Below are 16,446 nucleotides of genomic sequence, written 5' to 3'. Positions count from 1 at the left end.
AAAAGACAATGTAGTTGCTGACACCTTGTCTAGGATGTACCAATCGGTTCAATGAAAAAATATGGTTGAATTCTCAGTTGGGAGAACTACTGATGTTTATTGTCCTACTACTGTGTAAATATCAGACTGGGGATGCTGCTAATGATTTTTTTTTGGTGCTGCTGTCTCCCCAGCCTGGACCACTACCTCAATGTATATAGAGAGAGATGGGAATTATGGGACTTTACCCTATAATTCCATCTTAGAGGGGAGGGTGTAGTAAAGTTAGTATATTCTTAAGAAATCATTCCTTGGTCAAGCAAGGGAGTGAAGCCTTGTGGGAAACCAACAAGCCACAAGGACCCTGGGAAAGGAATTCTGTTGTTTTACCCCTAGACTAACAGGCGTCCAAAAGGAACAGTTATGGTAGGGGAGGATCTGATTTACTGAAGGATTTAACACCTGGGTCCTACGCTATTCGCATTTTCTCACTGATGTTATCTCCTAAGTGGCTACATCTGCATACCACTCAGGAAGGGAGGATACCCCTTGATCTGGCTCTGGGTTCTTAATTGCTCCAGCTGTCTAATGTTAGATTGATTAATCAGCAAGTCAGTCATTGGTGAATTTGAAAATAATCTAAAGTTATGATTGGTCTTGGGGGTCCGTTCCCACGTGTGTATTGGGGATAAGAGACTTGAGAAATGAATGGTCAAGCGCGCTATGCAATCCGCATTGAGCCCGGCTAGAATCTACATCTAATTAGCCGCCTATTGTGATGGAGAATTGCTGTTCTTTTGATTTACGGACTTAAAGACTTTTCTATCCTAACCAACAAGTGTGTGCTGTAAGTAGAAAGTTAGTTATATTTTACAATGTTCTTATTTTACTTCTGTAACCCTCAAGTGATGTGCCTGCAAGTTCGCAAGTGTTATTATGTTCTTCTTTTTTAAAATAAATCTTTTAAGAAAAGAAACTGTTTAGTTGTGTGCCTTTCTGGGAATTAGCTAATCCTTGCCTTACGCTCTGTGACGCCTACCGTATGTATTTCTGCCTGTAGTTACAAACTGCAGGGTTGGGGGAAACCGGTACTAATTTGAGGCGCAGCCTTTCCCCTTGAGGCTGTGGCTTGGAGTTCCCCAGGTTAAAGGGGTGGTGGCAGCTACCAGTATATTTTGTCCTGTTTGAAAAAGACGTAACCCCCGCTTGCCTGGGCTACTCAGGGCGTCCTGTCTTGCCGGAGAGCAGAGACGGGGCAGTGTGGCCGAGTGGCAGAGGGCAGGTGGATAGTAGCGTTACTACAGCTGCAAATGCAACACTTCAACTGCTGAATCATCAGATGCCATTCAAATCCACCACAATTGGCCTCACATAACCTAATGTTCACAGAACAGGGAAATCTGCCTATACCAAGTCAGAGCATTATTCCGCCTAGCTTAGCATTGTCTACACTGACCGACAGCTGCTCAAATCTTTCCAGCCCTACTGGAAATGCCGGGGATTGAATCTTCTTCATGCAAGACATGTGTTCTACCACTGAGCTGCAGCCCTTCCCTATAGGGACATTCTAAACTTGATAAAAGGAGATGGGAACATTTATCTTCATAGCGAAGGTAAATCTGAAGTGGAAACTAATAATATACCCTGTTGGGCAGTTTTAAAAAATAGCAGTTGTGCTGAGAAGGCCTCAAATTAAATCACAGAGTGCAATAATGCCTCTTAAACTGCTGAAATACAGCAGTGCAACATCCCAGAGGACCTCGGCAGCAGCCACTGTCGGCAGGGCACAGATTTCCTCCGCCCCGACACAGACGCAATAAATTCAAAGCTACAAATATAGCAAATTATAAAACAAGAATAAAATCAATGCTATTGCAATGTTTACATGCACAGATGACTGACAGAACACAGTTCTCATTAGCTGCCCATACTTTAGCATGTTTTATCCTACGACAAAGTTTGCAATTCGGGAGCTGAGTTCTACCACAGTCTATTTGACACATCATACTTCGGACACTTACAACCTTATTTTAAGGCTTTACAAAAGCAACTTCTTGAGCACCACAAAGTGCAACCATATGATCTTGCTTAAACTGCTGATGATCCATGTTAATTATAGCAATAGCACTGAAATGGCAGCTGTAGCAGCAGGGGCTGGTAGGAGTTATCATCTGGAGGGCTTTGGGTTGGCAAAGGCTGCCTTTGATGGCTTTGCTTGTGGCCGAAACAGCCTTCGTGTTAAAGGAGAAAATTGTCGTGGAGAATGCAGGAGCTTCTCCCCCCCCCCCCTTGCCCTCTTTTTGACTGGGTGCTGTGCCTTCCTGTCCTGCTGCCCAGAATCATGCCAACAGCTAGATCTAAACGTTTATTCCCTATAAAAAGTAGGCGCCGATCCATTGACTTGGAACACTGTTCTTTATGAATGGGAATCTTCAATAAGAACAAAAACCACCACCACCACCACACTAGACAACCCGCCACCCAAAAACTTCCAATGTCAGTTGTTTTCCACCCCAAATCAGCAGCGGTTCCAGCCAGCCAGCCACCAAAGAATGTGCTGCTAGGAGAAAAGCAGGCGACACACACAGCAAATGCAAGCTCTTGAGGGCCTCAAGCTGCCTCCATGACGTTTAGTGTTTGGTTGAAAAAACTCATATTCAGAGTTCACAAACAGAAACGTGGTTTATTTACCTTGCAGAACTCTCATGCAAACCTGCTTAATGTGTGCATCAGTTGGCTCTCTGCCCTGAAACAAATAAGCATTCTGTAAACATTGGGCAGAATTGCGTCCAGCAAAAAATTTAGATGGTCCCAACAGATTGCAGGGATCTGCAATAGATTGCCACCTGCAATTTTGATTGCAAGCCCATTCATAATTCTTGCAGTGACAGAAATAGCCATGCAAAAGGATATCTTACTTACAGCTGGGCCCTGGCTGCCAGGCAGGCCTGTTGCACCTTGTTGGCCTTGCAAACCACGAGGTCCAGGGGGCCCACGTAATCCTTCAATCCCGGGCAAACCGCGGCTTCCTTCAGGCCCACGTGACCCAGGTTCACCAGGATTCCCAACCTAAAGATGGCAGGAAGTGAACAGATTTATTTCTTTCTTTTTTTGCAGAGTGAGCCACTCTTCCACATTGTTCCAGGTATCTCAATACAGCAGTAAACTGCTGCGTGTACTTCCTCAGGCTCCCACAACATTCATAGTGGAAAAGTAGGAGTTGACGTTTGCAGATTTGTACTTTGTGGAATGATGGCACAGTGCTTGGGAAGGCTGCTCAGTAAAATGAAGATGGTTATATATCTTTCTTTTCTTTTTTTTAACATGGCTGCCATGGCACCCTGACATTCTGAACAAGGTCCCCTGCTAGATTGGGCAATTTCAACTGAAGAGGAAAGACTTAACAAGCCTTATGTGGGACCGTGGTTTTGAGTTTGCCTTTATTTTTAGTGGCGGAGCCTGATCTCTTTTAGAGGAGGACCATTTTTATGCAGTGCAGTAAATAAACACATAGGGAAGAGTCTGCTGCATAGCAAGTGGCATTTGCTTTCTCTTTTCCCCACAGGCACCTCCACTGTGATACATTACTTAAGCAATATGAATCCCTGAAGCAATTCTAAACTTTTGCCTTTGCACAAATCCTATGAATATATTAAATATTTAAAAAACAGCTTAACTACCAAGGAGGCCATAAACTACAAGTGCTTTTAAGATCCCCCCCCCCCCATTTTTGTATTCTATAAATATAACTGCAGAGCAAATAAATATTAGATAAGCTAGAATTGGTAACACAAGTGTTTGCAAACGGCTGCCTCTAAACCACTGCAGGGGAAAACTAATCGCAACTACTTCTCTTCTCAGGCAAACAGAAAACTATGGCGCCAATGTTACTAGTTGCAGAACTTTTCATCCCTAGGATGATAACAAAAGTGGTAAGGATCTTGCAATGATCTATTGGGTGGATATGGAAACTGAAGAAGTTGGGGTGAACTTTAATTTGCAAGATTTCAGTGCACCCTATATATTCTCCAATCAATGCATTCCAAACTTTACTAAGACCCCCATTAGCATAGTGTGGGCTGGCAGACTCCTTTTTCTAGTATTCTGTATTACTTCATTGAGGAATCACTGAGACAGTGGGATAAACATTTTGAAATAAAACCTATTTAAAAGTAAGCACGTTTAGATTCATGTCCAAGGTCCACACAGCCCACCAATAGCCAAAGCTGCATCTTTTCAGATAGCAACAGGGATTCTGGGCAAGCTGCCCTGTGACCATAGGTGCATCCTTAACTGACATCACCCAGGTGCTTCACTCCTCCTTTGGGTAGGTAAGCAAGTCAGGAGGTCTCCAGTTCAGTACTGTTTACGATTTAAGTCTGAACCAGAAAATGGCTTCCAAACAAGGCAGGTTATTGGGACATCATTAAGACATCCCTGGATTGTCTGGAAGACATTAAATAGGATTTCTCAGTTCAGATGTAACACTATGGTTAACTGAAGACTTCCTTGTTTTGCAGCTTATGTGGAAGTAGAAGCAAAGTGGCTGCATTAAGTGCACAGGGTTCACCTTTGTGGCATGGCTTAGGAAACCAAGATAGGATTGTTCGAACATGGCCTCTGCCAATCTTTGTCTCAGCATGGACGAAAGCTATGGAATTACTTCTGGTAAAAGGAGGGGGGATTTAGATACTAAGCAGCCAAATTCTACATCCAGACTGAATGTCTTTTTTCTGTGTGAGATGCATAGAAGATATTCAACTCTGGATTATGACCTGTATAAAAATTTAAGTTCACAAGGATTGCTCTACTCAACCACTGGGAAGTTCCGCACTGACTCATTCATTTGCCCCTCTTCGCAGAAACACACAAACTCCTCCATCTCCACACACTGAGAGGTGAAATTTGTCACTCTAAGAAACCCTCTAGTAATCCACAGCATTAGAATAAAAACGATGAGTGATGGATCACATTTGCCTTAACTTCCTTGCTTGGGGAACTAAATATTGAAGCTCCATTTGCAAAGCTAAATAACCACCCCCTTGTTTGAAATATTCTGCTGATTTATTAAGGTTTTGATTTTCTGTAACAATGCAGTTCATCATACTTACAGATCCTTTAGGGCCTGGCAAACCCATGTCGCCCTAACAAAACAAGATGAATTGTGTCAGGATGGCATACGCGCAAGACGTTTTAAATAAAATGAATATGGTACTATTTTCTAAATATTTTAAGAAATGATATCACTCTAAAAGGGAATGGAAACCTCATGGTGTACTTAAAACGTAGACTTACAGAAGCAGGGTAAAAGGATGAAAAGGGTTTTTTGTTGTTTTTTTAAAAGGCTTCTTTAAAAAAATGAGGGGTTTTGTTCATGAAAGTGGTACTATCTGTAGTTGAACATTTTGATGCCTCATTCAAGATTCAGTATGTTCTGGCGTGGAGATGGCGAACCTGTTACCCTCCAAATGTTGTTGGATCACAACTCCCATCATCCCTGACTAAAGGCCATCCTGGCTGGGTCTGCTAGGAGCTGGAGTCCAGCAACATCTGCAGGGCCACACGTTGTGCTACTCTAAAACTGCCTCTGAACTGTAACTACATCGCTAATGGCTGTGCCCTGCCTCTGATATGGCACAACAATGTCAAGTTGCATGGGGGTAGGAAGAGCTGAGAACACAAGTGGGTAATGTTCTCAGAGGCTTATCTGCCTCACTAGACTGATCCAAAGTAGTCAGATGTGGCGGCATTTGCTCTGTGAATGTCCAATGTTGAACAATAGGCAAAGCAATCAGATCACATTTTGTATTCCTCTAATGTGCAATCCTATAAGTTTCTACTCAGGAATAAGCCCTGTTGAGTTCAGCAGAACTTAATTTCCTACAGAGTGTATATAGGAATGCAATAATATTACCCAAATGTCTATAGAGCTATCTTTTTTCGTTCATGTGGAATGTGCAGCTTCTTCAACAGCAAGTTGCATGACCCATTTGTCTGTGTTATATATGAAACAACACCTGCCAGTTTTAAAGCTAAGTGTGTGGGATGAATGAGGTGAAAAGATCTTACAAGATCGCCTCTTTGTCCAGGCTCCCCTTCTCCACCAGCAGCTCCCTATATTATAACAAGAAGCATATTATTTATAAATAAGGATAAGGCATTTTCCATAATTTCAACCTTGCTGGAAGCATACGAGACAATGTGAATTTGTGTACTCACTTGATCTCCTTTAGGTCCTGGCTCACCAACCAAACCCTATACGCAAAATAAAAATAACATGATTTTAAAAAACAAACTTAAAATTAGCTACTGTAGACACAGTTTAAAAATGCCCTAAACAGTGAGGCATTGATTTGCGTTTAACAAACAAGCTGTCCATGATTTGATAATTTTATTTTATAAAATATATATATATAAATGTACTCATGGGAATAAGTAAGTTTAAAATTCCCTTGCCTGGATCCAGGGATTCATATGTCTATGTTCTGCTGCACATAAAGAGCTCCCTTTGGAAGGAAATTCCCCATTCGATTAAATGGATGAGGCAATATGGGTCTCTTTATGTATCTGGAGCTATCCTCTCTACTGAAGTGAAATGGGAAGCCTTTATGATAGGGGCAGAAAGGTAAGATGCATTTTGGAACTCCTGCATCTTGCTGAACTTCCAAAGCTTAGGGGAGGAACTTTTCAGCAGCCATTTTAAGTGTGTGTTGTTTTTTCTGATCTTATGGTTAACTTTAACTGGCTTTATGATGTACGATATATCCTTATTGTACACCACATAGAAACTACAGTATTAAATAGTATCTAAATTATTAAATTAAGTACAGTGGAAGCTCAGTTTTCAAGCGTCTCGGAAGCCGAATGTTTTGGAACCCGAATGCCAAAAACCCGCAAGTGAATGCTTCCATTTTCAAACGTGCCTCAAAATTCAAACAGCTTTTGAGGCACATTTCTCCATTTTCTCAATGGAATTTGCCAACCGCCCATTGCACCTTGGTTGGCAAACGTTTCAGAAGTCAAACAGTCTTCTGGGACGGATTACGTTCGACAACTGAAGTACCGCTGTACATAATGGCAACATCATAATCTATTTGATTCATGTGTTCTTTGAGCTAGCTGCGATATGACTGCACTGCAAGTGGTTTACTCCATATATGTATAACAGTTTATTCCATGAATATTTTCCAAAATATTCTAAAAAAACAATTTTTTTAACATGAAGGAAAGAAAACCAAAACAGCAATAAAAATTACAGCAATGGAGCAATGTCTGAGGCTTGAGGAAATCCAGTGTTTCAGTCAGGGCTGGTAGTGAGACAGACTTTAAATAACACTATTCCTGCTTTCCTTTTTTTCTGAGAACACTAATTAATAACCAGACAATTTCAACTCTTCCTCTTTGCTGTCAGCATGACAAACAGAGTTCAATTTAAGTGTGGGCCTAAGTGGCGTTATGGGGACAGCCAAGGTGGGTGATTAATGCTCTCAGAAATCTCTTGTGGCCATTCCTTCTTCTCCCGTAGTTGACAAGTGAACCACATGGCTTGCGCCTGGGAATTCAGGGCTCAGGAAAATTGTGCTAAATGGGGTCTGGGCAACAGGTTCACACCCTTGGCTGGTCATCTACTTGGTATATCGTGGTTCATGCACTTGATGGAAATTGCTTTACAAAACATGGCACCAAACAAGGCTAATGCCAAACCGTGTTTGACCTGAAATAATAATAAAAAGAGTCATTTTCTCTTTTCCCCCTGCAAGGGGTGGTTTCCCCAATTTTAGGAAGTTGGAAACCCCTAACTCCAAGGCATTTGAGGGTATTTAGACCTTTGAAAAACCTAACTGAGAGGTTGCATCACTGTCGGGGCAGTTAATTATTCCACACTGAATGATATGATCTTGTGTACTGATGAGTTTTCCTACCCTTTCAATGCAAATTTTAACTCTCACTCTCAATTCCATCTTTTACTTTTTTCATTTGCACATCAATGCTGCCTCTCCTTCCCTCCCTCTTCCTCTCATATTCAGAATTCCTTGCCAGGAGACATGTTCATTGACTTATTTACTTAACAAACCACTTCTCCAGCTATCGCTAATGAAACTTGGTATTGTTGATTGCCACCTTTCTTCTTCTAGGGGCCTCAGTACATTAAATAGCTGCACAGTGGACAGTATTTTAATATATTTTTTGGAAGCTGCCCAGAGTGGCTGGGGAAGCCCAGCCATATGGGCGGGATATATATATATATATATATATATATATATATATATATATATATATATTATTAATAATAATAATAATAATAATATTCAGCTGGTGAAGATTTCCACTGCTCCATCTTTACTGTGGGACAAGCTTCTCTTGTTGAATTTCTGCCAAGCCTTTCTACCTGCACAATACCTATTTCCGGAAGACAGATCAGGATGTTCTTGATTTCTTATTTTTTTTAGAAAAACAGCTTTCATTTTAAAAACACCTAGGGACTTCCATTAAACCCAACAATAGATAGAATATTAAATTAGAATTTTAATTGAGACTGCTCTTCTAAGCAGACTTTCATCCAAGATTGTAAATATGATGGAAACAGCATAACTTAATTCCGAATAAATGTTTTGCAAATCCTTTGCTCCTTTGAAACATAGAGATGTTTCTTTATGGGAAGGCTTAATATATGAGACAGAGTTTGCCCCTTCACAATCTGGTACTACTGCTGCCGAGTATGTGGGGTGTGTGTTTGAATTCACCAAAGATTTTGGAGATATTTATATTGAACACACACACAATACTCTTTCATCTGCACTTCTTATTTCTCTTGGCTTTCATACATTGCATCATGCCTGCTGAGCAGCATGAAGGCACAAAGATGAGAGGAAAAGAAGAACAGAAGCAAACTAGATACAAATATTCAGCACTCCCTCCTACAGAATGTATACAAGGTACATTTGTATTATTGCAATTTAAGAATAAAGTAATAGTGGCAGTGCTTTTACACAACACCGCTGTGCATAACCAAAAGAATAAGTATGTGGCAAGAATGTGGACATGAGTACCATTGCAACAGTAGGCTACCCTGAGACTTCCAAGTCAGAATACCTGGCCAGGCACTGTTCCCGGCTCTGCACACAACATCCTGCAGTGCTAGGAGGCAAACAGTGTGTTGTGCCTGTTTTTGCCCATTTCAGGATGCAGCACAAATACACCCCCCAGATATGGCTACCATTCAGTGGTGTAGCATGAGTTGCCAGTATCCGGGGCCGCATAGAGAGAGAGAAATAGACAGAGTACACATGCACATTCAGTGTCTGAGTCACCCAGGAGATTGCGGAAATAAGAGTCATTCCTTTGTTTGGAGAGGTCACTTCCTGGTTTGTACAGAGAAGCCATTTTCAATGGAGCCCAGCAAAAGAAGCATGCAACTGTATTGAGGCAGCACCAGACACTGAAATTTTGCACCCCTAACAATTCTGCGCCTGAGGAAACCTCCCCTGTGCCACCACCCCGCTATGCCACTGCTACCATCTACCCTCTGTGTAACTAATATTCTATCAGTTACATCCAGTATGTTTCCTGTTGCATGTAGTTACACCCACCCCACACATTTACAGCAGTGCCAATCACCTGACCTCCCTCACTCCGAATTGTTGCTGTATACCAGAACAGAGGTGGCAGCAGCCAGCTCAGTGCAGTGCAAATACACTGGCAGAGCCAATCTGGCTCTCCTGCTACTGGGTTTGAATTGTGCCAACTTACCACCTCCATGCCCCCTCATAGAAAATATCATTCTACAACAAAAGCAAAAATTAAAAAAAATGAACTAGATGGAACGTTGCCCTAGCTTAGTATAACACCGCTTCTTGTGTTCCGTCAAGTTTCACTTCTGTCTGCCCTAATAGTTTGGACCCGTTTTCATAAATAACTGAATATATTGCCATGACAGATGGAGCCATCTGAGTTGATGACAAGGTATAATCCTCACGTCAAACATCTGCATTTTTGGCCATCTTCATGTGAGAACGTGAGTACCTGTACCTACTTGTGTGTTTAAAGGATGGATTCCGACCGTACCATCAAACACTGCTTCCTTGTGGTCACTAATCCATGCATGAGTGTTTGTATCCCCTTCCTAGGTGGTTCTGGCAGACCACACAACAAGCACCCACTCTGGAATTCCTCTTGGATCCAAGTGGGAAGTAGATTCAGAAATCCCCACAGCAGCATGCATGGATCCTTGGGTCACATGGACAGGGCAGCAACTGTACAACCGAGGGAAAGTTGGAAGCTTGAGAAGGCATGTTTGAAACAGACCTTGGTGGGGAAAGGACACTATATTCACCTGTCATGGAGACAGACACCTGCAGGATGCCCCAAAGGTGTCTATTAGAACTTCACCCTCCCCACTAAGCCACCTCTGGGCATGCATGCCACTACCATGGTGAATGACCTTGGGCACGCTGCAGAAATACACTCAACCATTCACAATGTATGGAGGACCTAAGGGGCGACATTCTTCTTCCACCCGCTAGTGCACAGACTACCACTACTAATAGGACTGGAAGTAACCAATGTCCTGAGGGCTTAGAAAAGAGCAGGCTATTGGACTCCCCAAGGTGAAGTGCATGGGGTGATGATGGCCTTGGAACAGTATTTACTCCAATGGCCTGAGGTGTGGTGCTCTCTGTGAGTGAAAGGGATTGTGTCCTTCATTTTATCCGGGAACATATTTTCATTCAGTGCAATAAGCACTGCAGCTAAGGGATACTCGGAAAAACTCTAAGGCTGATGTTGAGTTCTAGAATGCAGCAGGAATGGTTTTTGTTAAAAAGGTAAAGGTACCCCTGCCCGTACGGGCCAGTCTTGACAGACTCTAGGGTTGTGCGCCCATCTCACTCAAAGAGGCCAAGGGCCAGCGCTGTCCGAAGACACTTCCGGGTCACGTGGCCAGTGTGACATCGCTGCTCTGGCGAGCCAGAGCCGCACACGGAAACGCCGTTTACCTTCCCGCTAGTAAGCGGTCCCTATTTATCTACTTGCACCCAGGGGTGCTTTCGAACTGCTAGGTTGGCAGGCGCTGGGACCGAACAGCGGGAGCGCACCCCGCCGCGGGGATTCGAACCGCCGACCTTTCGATCGGCAAACCCTAGGCACTGAGGCTTTAACCCACAGCGCCACCCGCGTCCCTCTAGCTATTAGTGTTTTGGACCACCAAATAATCCACCAGTAGACACTTCAAGGACTGGAGCAAAAATTATATGTGTGTGTGTATGTATATATATATATATATATATATATATATATATATATATATATTCCATATATATATATATATTCCATATATATATATATATATTCCATATATATATATATATATTCCATTTTAAATATAGAAAAGATCACATGAGGTCTGGGGAAGGCACAGCTACAATGAAGAGCTCTAGGCATCAGTAGCAACTGGTAAAGACTACCTATAATTAGACTTCCCTTGAGAATAAACCCTTTCCGAGTTAATTCCTCGGAACTGATGGCTCTGGAATTCTATAGCACTCTGCCAACTAAGCTAATGCCATAATGATGAATGCTCATTGACAGAACATCAAATATCCCCTAGCACAGGCAAGGCAAAGAATTTCAAGAAAGCAGCAGCTGAAGTTAAGAAGCCTTTTCCCACACACACACACACACACACACACACAGAGAGAGAGAATGATCTTCTTCACAATCAAGTCAGAGCTAAGATTTTTCCTTAATTTGCTAACTAAGCAACCAGCGACTTTGAATGTGAAAGCTAAAATTACCCAGGGGTGCAAAAGGAAAAGACTGGAGGCTTGAGTGGGAAAGGGCAGGGGAGAGATCTCTGATGAGCAGAAGAAAAACACAACCTCAGAAATAATCTGGAAAACCCTTAGCAACAATCAAAGGGGTACAGAGGCACCAAGTTCCACCCAAAATTGCAGTGGCCATCTTGTGCATCGAGCGCTGCACTTCAGGAGGAGGCCTAGTGAGGACCACTGCCACCCAAGCAAGGCCCGGCAAGACCTGCCACTACCCAAGCGAGGACCAGTGCTGCAAGGTTGGGGAGGGGGCTCAGTCCTGTCCCAGCAGACTTGGGGGACGGGGCAGGCTGAAGACACCTCAGCCCTATAGAATTGGCACCTATGAAGCAGCAGCAGCATAGGGTGGAACTGGGGTTCTAATAAGGTGAACAGTTTCCCTTCTTAGGCTCAATTTTACGTCGGTCATAGCGTGACTGGAAGTGGGGGGCCTTAATTAAAGTAAGGATTTCAATTAAGATAGTTGCAGTAATATCAGGAGGAATTTTTAGTGGACATCAGCAAAGGTGGGGTGAAGGGTAAAAAAAACACACCAAGGTGTGTGTGCTGGTAGTGGTGAGGAACTTGTTGGCTACACACCACAACAGTTTTCACAGACCTGAGGGCAGAAACCTATACATAACAATTCAGGGCAGGGATACCTTTGGCCCTCTAGATTTTGGACAACAACCTGTCATCCCTGACCGTGAACCATGTTGGATGGGTTTGAGTTAAGAGTCCAACAACGTCGAGAAGGCTCCCAGATTCCCCACCCCTGCAATATTGGTAGTTCTTAACTCCTCCCCTCTTTAAGTGGCTTCAGAAAATAATTAGACCAAGAGTAGCTGCAGCAATTCCTTATGGCAAATCGTATGCTTACCCTGTCACCTTTAGCACCAGGCAATCCTGGAGGCCCAGGTAAACCTGGGAGGCCTATGTCACCTTCGCCACCCTGTGGAAACAAAGATGGCAGATTCTTAGGTTAATTTTTAGACTAAACAAAAGACCCATTGATAAAGAGACCCAGCCTCTGAGAAGCACATTACACTTTCCCTATGGAGAGTAATAAGAACAGCCGGCTGTGTGCTTTCTTTCTGAACCATAGACTCTGCTAAATTGTTGCTGACAGTTTGCTATAATCTACTGCAGCCAGAAAACAGCAGTTCCTAGACTTTTAATACATCTGCTAAAATATTTGTGCCTTTATGAGGGATGCTGCTGTAATTCCTCAACCCTTCCTCTCTAACAGGGAGCTCTTTCAGTTCCCAAATAGCCAGGCTGCCCTTCGAGCAGAAACCATGCAAATGAAGATTGAGTCATTTCAAAGAAGGCATTCACGCTCAGTAGTCATTAATGCCAGATAGCTGCTAGCAGGAAAGGAAAAAGAAAAAACTAGCCTTTCATTATTCCTGCTCCTTTTTAAATTAATAACACAAGCGACAGCTAACTTCACCATCTTAAGGCAATACACAAAGAGAGATATCCACTTTTCTTACTCACAGTACTGCATTAAAAATGATGTGTTCCCAGTAGAATTTTACAGAATTCAAATAAGAAAATGTGGGTCTTAGCAGAGTCACAAGCTGGGAAGAGGGAAAGCAACAATGATTGTATTCATGTTTCATCTTCAGCTTCTTGCATAAACTGCTAGATTGCTACGGATCCTAAGGGGAAACCATAAGCTCTTGGAAAAATAAAAATGAATTTGATGGGAGTAGACACTGGCTGCTTACCATTTTACCTGGCGGACCTGGAGGGCCAGCAGGACCCAGCTCACCTCTGCTACCCTTTGAGAAAACAAGGAGGCATTGTTAAAGCATTTTCTGGCAGCAAAATGAAGAATCGTTTCATTAATGCTTACTTAATATATATATATATTTATAGTCAGCTAAAAAGCAAAATACCGACTTAGAAGAAGGTAGCTTCTAATACTACCATTTCATTCTGCATCATAAACACACATGTATCTCCTCTGGAAGGACAAGCACACACTCATATGCTCATGTGTGAGTCTTCAGGTATGAGCAGCCTAATATCTCTTCATAGAGGATGCTCGGTTCCCATGGTTAAATACCAGTTGCTGGAAACTGTGGGTGGTAGGAGTGCTTTTCTGCCCATGTTCTGCTTGCAAGTTTCCTTGAGGAATCGCCTTGGCCACTGTGAGAACAGGATGCTGGATGAGATGGCCCACTGACTTGATCCAGCAGGCTCTTATTACTTTCTTACTGTATCACTTTTAAAGGTAAGTTTATCAACCAGTTAGATGAGTGTGTGCATAATCTGACAACAGTGATACATCATCGGAACTGACTTAACATGAAACACTGTGGGTAGGTGTAATTCTAGCTTTCATGTTAATATTCTGGTAAGGAAACTGTAACACAACAGGTTGCGGAGCAATTAAAAGATGAAGCTACATATGAAACACATGTTATGCCACATCTCAAAATTGCATGAAATGGCTTTTCAAGCAAAGCAAAGCAGGGAAACTTACTGGAAAATAATTGAGTATCCTGGAGGGATCAAAAGAACTCAGAACTGGGTAAGTTTCCAGTCACTGCTTCTATAAAATTCTTATGGCATTAACATGAGAAGCTTTTAGAAAGGCTTGGAAAAAAACCTTCAGGTGACCCAGAAAATTAATTAATCTTCTCCACAAATTTAGCTCCATTTAGTTACTTTTGTAACATGATTATTGAACATGCCTCTAGATGCAGATTCACGTGAACATAATTAAAATTAGAACAAATTGAAAACCACTTCTTATGTTTATCACCATAAGATATGCAATTGCAAAAACTAATATTTTTGGTAGGGAAAATTAGGGTGCTCAGGCTAGCAGTTACAGTTTAATGTGCTTTTTAAAAAAATCTATTATATGCTCACATCTTTTCGTGTTTCAGTTAGGAAAATCTCATTTTGTAATGCTGCACATTGTGTGAACTTGTTTCAGGTTGACAATTCACATGAATGTGAACCCATGGTATGAGGGTCTAAGTACAGTTGGCTACTAGAAGCCTTGGGCTTCTATGCTCTCTCCTTCAATTTAATACAAACCAGAGAGATCACCGTGCTCAAGATGAGGAGAGATCATATGAGTGTGTTCCATGTTCATTCGCATAGCACCAAACCATTGTTGTGGCATCAAATCTGAACATCTGTTCTTCAGGTGTCAAAAGTCTACACCTAGCTGCCCTACTGAAGAGGGCCAGGGTCTTTTTCTTGCACAGCCAATAAGGAGGTAATGCACATCTAGATATGCATCTGCATCACAATGCTTGTCTTGGGATCTTTAGGGAAAGGTTTGAAAACAAAACTGCCGTTTTCGTAACGGCATTGTACACATCTATGGTGCAACCCTAATTCTGGTCACCTCACTTCAGGAATGGTTACAACATTTGGAGCTTTTCAGTTTAGAGGGAAGGTGCTCTGAGAACATCCCAGGAAGGATGAACATGCAGGATAGCAAGCATGCATGTAGGCTTTCCAGTTATTGTTTACAGGTGGGAAAGGAATACTGAGCATAACTTTTAGGCCACTGGACTCTTGACTGCAAAGTAGCAGCTTCTTGCCACATTTGTCCCTGGCATATAGTGGGCTATATATGTTTATCTCCCTCTCCTCAGCCCCCAGTTTCTGGGCACAATTTGAGGTGCCTTTTGTTTTTTAAATACACTTTTAAAATTGAAGCAAGAGCACTCAGTCCATCAGTGTGGTACCTTCCAACTGTGAGAGGGTACTCAGAGAGGTGCTCTTGGTAGCTGTCCCACTATGGTGATGCCCCGTTCCTGTGAAGCCTCATCAAAGTCCAAACTGAAGTACTGTATTGTCCAAAAGCCCCTTCATCGCCTTGTCGTGGTGAAGGGGCTTGAATAACTCCAAGAAGCTATGAGCTATGCCGTGCAGGGCCACCTAAGATGGACAGGTCATAACCGAGAGTTTAGACTAAATGTGATCCACCTGGAGAAGGAACTGGCAAGCAACTCCAGTATTTTGCCAAGAAAACTCCATGGACATAAAAAAGGAGAAGCTTTTTCATGCTCTGTTTCATGGGGTCAAGGAGAGTTGAACACGACTAAGACGACTAAACAACAACATCATTGTCCATAAGAACTGCAAAATATCTCCATTTTAACAGCATAGCCATCTTGCTTTTGGGGGAAGGTGCACATCTGATCCATATATAACATCTCTGCTAAATAACAGAGTGGAAACAATGGAGGAAAAGGACTGGCAAAGACTAGCAGAGTGAGGCCAAGAATGGGCCATTGTGCCCAACTGAGCACAAATAATCTGCTTATACCACTACTGCTGCTGATTCTTTTTTTTTAAAAAAAAAGCATTATCACTGATTATGTCTGACACTTTGAAGTTTAAAAATTGAGACTCTGGAGCAATTTAGCATAAAAGGAAAGCTTTCAAAGATTTTAACCAGAAATGAAGTGTGATAATCATATAGACCAATTTCCATAATGTGTGTGCGAAGCAAAGCTTCAAGTCAACTGGTAAAAAGAACAATGAAATACATGTTTTATTAATACGTTTTGATCTATAACATTAAGATATAGGAAGTTTGGCTGTAAGATTGCAGTACCCTGACTTGTGCCATTACAGTGATTCAAAGGCTTGATCTTATCCGTGTTCTTTTCCCCTTGTACAG

The 16,446-nt window shown here is 42.3% G+C and overlaps 1 protein-coding gene across 9 annotated transcripts in view; it reads right to left on the bottom strand.

Moving 5' to 3' along the window:
• Window positions 1-16,446, bottom strand: part of COL9A1 (collagen type IX alpha 1 chain) — a 96,516-nt gene that overhangs the window by 12,132 nt on the left and 67,938 nt on the right. For all 9 annotated transcript variants that reach the window (XM_083431591.1, XM_083431592.1, XM_083431593.1 and 6 more), the window contains 7 exons: window positions 13,520-13,573; window positions 12,667-12,738; window positions 6,199-6,234; window positions 6,049-6,093; window positions 5,091-5,123; window positions 2,902-3,048; window positions 2,671-2,725 (listed from right to left, as the gene is read on the bottom strand). In XM_083431591.1, the coding sequence (XP_083287717.1) occupies window positions 2,671-2,725; window positions 2,902-3,048; window positions 5,091-5,123; window positions 6,049-6,093; window positions 6,199-6,234; window positions 12,667-12,738; window positions 13,520-13,573 (442 nt within the window). The remainder of the gene's footprint in view (window positions 1-2,670; window positions 2,726-2,901; window positions 3,049-5,090; window positions 5,124-6,048; window positions 6,094-6,198; window positions 6,235-12,666; window positions 12,739-13,519; window positions 13,574-16,446) is intronic.

The sequence above is a fragment of the Podarcis tiliguerta genome (assembly GCF_965153285.1).
Source record: "Podarcis tiliguerta genome assembly, chromosome: 3".
Taxonomy (NCBI): Eukaryota; Metazoa; Chordata; class Lepidosauria; order Squamata; family Lacertidae; genus Podarcis; species Podarcis tiliguerta.
Note: the sequence above shows the minus strand (reverse complement) of the source record. Positions and strands in the feature narration are given on the sequence as shown.